The 5,080-nt window shown below is 32.4% G+C and overlaps 1 protein-coding gene across 1 annotated transcript; it reads left to right on the top strand.

Moving 5' to 3' along the window:
* Positions 1 to 827: 827 nt before the first annotated feature.
* On the top strand, positions 828 to 4,252 carry LOC145048913 (transcription factor UNE12-like). The gene is made up of 7 exons (XM_078997564.1): positions 828 to 1,170; positions 1,374 to 1,460; positions 1,856 to 1,975; positions 2,214 to 2,279; positions 3,033 to 3,098; positions 3,713 to 3,790; positions 3,875 to 4,252. The coding sequence occupies exons 1-7, from the start codon at positions 931 to 933 to the stop codon at positions 4,103 to 4,105; spliced, it is 888 nt and encodes a 295-aa protein (XP_078853690.1). The 5' UTR covers positions 828 to 930; the 3' UTR covers positions 4,106 to 4,252.
* Positions 4,253 to 5,080: the final 828 nt, after the last annotated feature.

Here is a 5,080-nt window from a genome sequence, read left to right as displayed (position 1 = left end):
TCAAAACTGTAGGAGAATGATGACTAGATCAAAATTGTAGCTCTATAATCTAAAAGTTGATTGAAGTTATAACACATAATTTGATCTTCATAATATGTATAGACGACATTATTGATCTAAATTATGGTTGAACGACATCTTTACTATGTGATTTCATAAACTATGAGATTTTCATAAAATTGTCTTGTATGCAATGTTTAGCTTTTCCAATAACTTAGTTTAGTTTCATTATATATTTGTGCCTTTTGTTTTTAAATATAAAATTTCTTTCAAATATATTGCATATATGTTTTATGATATTAAATGATTTTTCTTTAAATATTTTTATATTATTTTATGTTTTTCGATTAATTTGTTATCTAGTTTATAAACAAACCTAATTTTTATATTATATTTTCATTTATAAGCTATTTTATTGAATTTCGACAAAAAATTTTATGATTGCATAATAGAATTTCGATTAAAAGATTTAAAATTGCAAAATAAAAAACCATATTATGAAACAAAATATGAAACCGATTTTTTTTTTTTTTTATATAGTTAAGCTATTTCATAGTTTATAAATGACCCCATATTGTGATATTCTATGTTATATATAAAAGAGTACCAATTTGTTAAAATGTTTATTTCTACTTTTATCTTTTTATATTTATATGTATAAAGTTGTGGGTCCCATTTATTTTGTGAGTAAGTGTGGGGAAAAACGGCTGATGTGTGTTGATAGAAAATGATGTTGTCATAGCTGCGTGTTTTCCAATACCACGCATGCTGTTTTCAATTTCCGAAACTACCCTTCATTGCTTCTTTTATTACATTCATTGCCACTATGTTAATCATCATCCTTTGAAACTCCTCTTCCCCTCTCCTCTCTACACCCCTTTCCACCCTCCTCCGCTCCTCCCTTTCTAACCAAGATTACGATTCTCCGGCATGGCTACAGACCCGCCGGAGGGCTACGGCGACGACTTCCTTGAACAAATTCTCGCGATTCCTTCTTACAACATCGCCGGATGCTTGCCTGGTAACACTACCGATGCTAATGCTTCTGAAACGGTGTCTGTTCATCGTCAACAACAACAGCAGCAACCGGTGTTTCCGTTAGGTTTGAGCCTTGATAATGGCCGTGAAACAATCGGAGCGTTTGCAGGGCAGCAGCAGCAGCAGCAGAGGGTAAGTTGCTGTTACCCTAAATAAGTTATTGAATCATGTTTCTTTCGAGATAACTATTGATTTTAGGTTTCTCGGTTTACCTATTGAATTTGATATAGTAAGAGCAGCATTTCGGAGTTGTAACACCACCAAAGGGGGTGGTTGTGAGTTGTTGAGGAATTGGAGGGCTGTTTTGCAAATAACTTGTTTTTCTTGATATGCAGGAGAGAGGAGGGAGCATGAACATGACTGGATTGTTTCCTTCATTTGAAAATTTACAGTCACATTCTCTGCTTCATTCTGTTCCTCAGGTTCCTTATACTTATTCTGTGTAACTTGCTTAGTTTTTTGCTTAAATTTCGAATACATTATACACTATAAAATTTGTTCTGTGAAGTGTGTGTGTATGTTCTGGATTCTTGAGATATAGTACTTTTTACTTGACAAATTCTGATTATTCATGTATATATGATTATTCTTAAAAACATGACATTTTCAGCCATGAGTGTTGCATTCTACTTACATTTCATCATCTTACAACATTCTTCTTTGAAAAATCTTCATAATTATATAGCAATGTCATCCAAATACAAAACAATTTTCACTTAGTAGGTTTTTAAAAATATAATCTCCTAGTAGAAAGAAAACAAAAGTATATTGCTATTTCTTGCATTTATCCGTGACTTTTACCTTTTTACCCTTGCAGGCTTTTCAAGGGCAATCAACTACAAGTACAGCTGTCACTGTGCCCCATCCACCTTCTATTCGCCCTAGGGTGCGGGCCCGCAGAGGACAAGCTACAGATCCTCATAGCATAGCTGAGCGCGTAAGATATATATATATATATATATATATATATATATATATATATATATATTTATTTATTTACTTACATATATAACCTTGTTCTACCATAATAGCAACCAAATTACATATATTTGCAATAGAGGAGATTGTAACATGAAACCTAGAAAAAATGATGACGTGGCAACATTGTTGCCATATCACCTTCCACGTCATCTGTAACATTTACACATTACTGATGTGGACATTTTCTTTTGCAGCTACGCCGAGAAAGAATTGCAGAAAGAATGAGGGCTTTGCAGGAACTTGTTCCTAGCTGCAATAAGGTAAGGGAATTGTCTTTATTTTGTAAATTTCTAATAATTAAAATGAAAGATTCGTTTTTTTTTTTAATAAATTTTTTGATTTTCATTTCAAGTATTTCGTTTGTTTATAATTTGTAGGTGAAATATATAGGTTATCCCATTTGTTATAATATTGTATAGTTCTTTTTGATTTCATTTTTTTTATAAATATATAGAATTCCGTTTGCAACTTTTTGATTTTACAATCTCTAGTTTAACTATTCTGTTTGTTTATAACTAGGGGTAATAATTGAATTTTTAAAAATGGAATAATCTTTAAAAACTGCAGAAAAAGGAACATGTAAAAACGGGAAATCTTAAGCAAAAATCATGCATAAAAATAAAGATGTAAAAAAGCTGCAAACAAAAGTATCCTGTAAAAGAAACCAATTTGTTACAAGTGAATTTGTAAAAGATACACTTTTGAAAAAAAGGCTGTAAAAGAAGTTGTGTAAAAAAATCGAAGGTTTTTTAAACATAATAAAACAAAGTTAGGGAAATTTGTAAAAACAAAGTTGTATATAAATGTTGGAGAAAGTTTTATAAAAACAATTTAGACCATTACACTACTGTTCATGAGATGTTTCGAATTATAAGGGTTATTAATATGTGATTTAAATATGTAAGTATTCCTTTTGTTTATAATTTTTGTTATGTGTGTAACTCAATCTTCTTTATATATATATATATATATATATATATATATATTTAATGCATTGAATGTGTCTTGTGTAGACCGATAAAGCTGCAATGCTAGATGAAATTCTTGATTATGTGAAGTTCTTACGGCTTCAGGTCAAGGTGATTTCTCATTTTGTTTTTTTTTATAATTAAAAAATCTCAGTACGATTTTTAACAAGTTTCAACCTACTTTTGGAATTAAAAGATAAAAATAGTGTTTAGAAATGGGACAAAAGTTATAATTTTTTGTCCCACCCAAAAAAGGTGGGACATGAACTCGTTCTCGATCTCTCATCTGTACAAAAGACGTAAACACCCTTCTCATTCTCATCATCGAAAATAGCTGTGAAAAGCTTGTCTAGTCATGTCCCATGTAACAAACGCAGCTTTAGCTGCGTTTGTTACACGATCATACCGAGACTAGACAAACTTTCTAGGGCTATTGTCGATGACGAGGACGAGGAGGGCGTTTACGTCTTTTGTACAGATGAGAGATCGAGAACGAGTTCATGTCCCACGTTTTTGGGCGGGACAAAAAACTATCACTTTCGTCCCATTTATGTCACTTTTGTCCCATTTACGTCAGTCTCGGTACTTGTAGCAATACAAGTACAGCCTGTTCTGTCATGTCATATCTTGTCCTGTCTTCTGTCTTCTTCTTTTGTGTATTGTCTTCTTCTTTTGTGTATGCAATCCATAGTTGTTGTTTCTAGCTTCACTGACTGACTTAGCAGGTTCTTAGCATGAGTAGGCTGGGTGGGGCCGGTGCAGTGGCACAACTCGTATCTGACGTCCCCTTGCAATCCGTGGAGGTAACTTTCACAAACAAACAAAAAACACGACATTTTATCATTAATAGTAAAAAATTATGAAACATTGTTGTATATTTATGATAGGGGGACACGAGTGAAAATGGATATAATCAACCGGCATGGGAAAACTGGTCAAACGATGACACAGAACGTGAAGTAGCAAAGCTAATGGAAGAAGATGTGGGGGCCGCTATGCAATTTCTCCAATCAAAAGCCCTTTGCATCATGCCCATATCACTCGCTTCACTTATTTACCCGCCCCAACAACCCGACTCCAATTCCATGGTTAAGCCCGAACCATCGGCTCCTTCTTAGACCCGTAACCCATTTGCACGTGCCTACGAAACTCCCGTTATTTCCCGTCTATATCGATATATCTATTATAGTAATAGTAATAATAATTATTATTACCGTTTTACCCTTTTCGGAGCAATATGATCTTAGTTTTGGTCCCTACCCCAAAGTCGTCTTCTTCTGGATCCTGTATCCCATCTGGATTTGTGTTAAACCAGATGTGATGTTGTCCCATCTGGTTTATGCTAAACCAGATGGGATGACATCCATCTGGTTTGGTGCAAACCGGATGGGATGGTAGTTTGGTTGTCCCATGTGGGATGGTGTTTTGTTTGAGGGAAAGTATGGAAGAAAGGTAGTTTTCTTTTTTAAATTAACCTTGTAAATTGAAAGGCGAGATATGATCATTGTGTGCATTTCTTGTTTTGATTTGGGATTTTATTTAATTATGGAATTAAAATGTATTCTAAGATCTTTTGATATGGATAACTGAAAAAGTTAGCTTGTTCTTTGGTGTTTGTTAATTGTTATTGTTGGATGGATTTGGGCCGGTCTTTTTTATATTTCGGTCTTTAACTTTTGTGGTATATCTTTTAGTTTTAAATATTATTCTATGATATGGTACAAGGAAAGAGAAATGTTTTTTTATCTGATCAAAAGAATATATTAAAGTTGTTTTTAATGGATTAGGTGAAAAATTACGAGTTGATAAGCTAACTATATTACTTTGTTAAAACTGGCAAATGTAAGATTATATTAAATGGTATTTAGATGTACAATTAAAAACTAATGTTATGTTGCATGAAACATTTTTAATCAAAACAAAGCTAATTAGTAAAGTTTTTTAATTATTTTTGGGTTAGAACATCTTTGTTGCATTCAATATCATATTTGTAATATTATTCTTTTTTCCACTTTTCAATACATATTTTTTTTTTTTTGCATTAATAATGATAATAAAACATATGTAAGTTAAAATACGCAAAATATGTTGGA

The sequence above is a fragment of the Lactuca saligna genome, chromosome 5, assembly GCF_052625555.1.
Source record: "Lactuca saligna cultivar CGN05327 chromosome 5, ASM5262555v1, whole genome shotgun sequence".
NCBI classification, from domain to species: domain Eukaryota; kingdom Viridiplantae; phylum Streptophyta; class Magnoliopsida; order Asterales; family Asteraceae; genus Lactuca; species Lactuca saligna.
Note: the sequence above shows the minus strand (reverse complement) of the source record. Positions and strands in the feature narration are given on the sequence as shown.

What these genes read in the sequence shown, in the direction of transcription:
- LOC145048913 (XM_078997564.1), top strand. Translation starts at nt 931, where the DNA reads ATGGCTACAGACCCGCCGGAGGGCTACGGCGACGACTTCCTTGAACAA. An exon ending in CTCATAGCATAGCTGAGCGC is followed by an intron (nt 1,976 to 2,213) that starts GTAAGATATATA and finishes TTTCTTTTGCAG; the next exon opens with CTACGCCGAGAAAGAATTGC. An exon ending in TCCCCTTGCAATCCGTGGAG is followed by an intron (nt 3,791 to 3,874) that starts GTAACTTTCACA and finishes TATTTATGATAG; the next exon opens with GGGGACACGAGTGAAAATGG.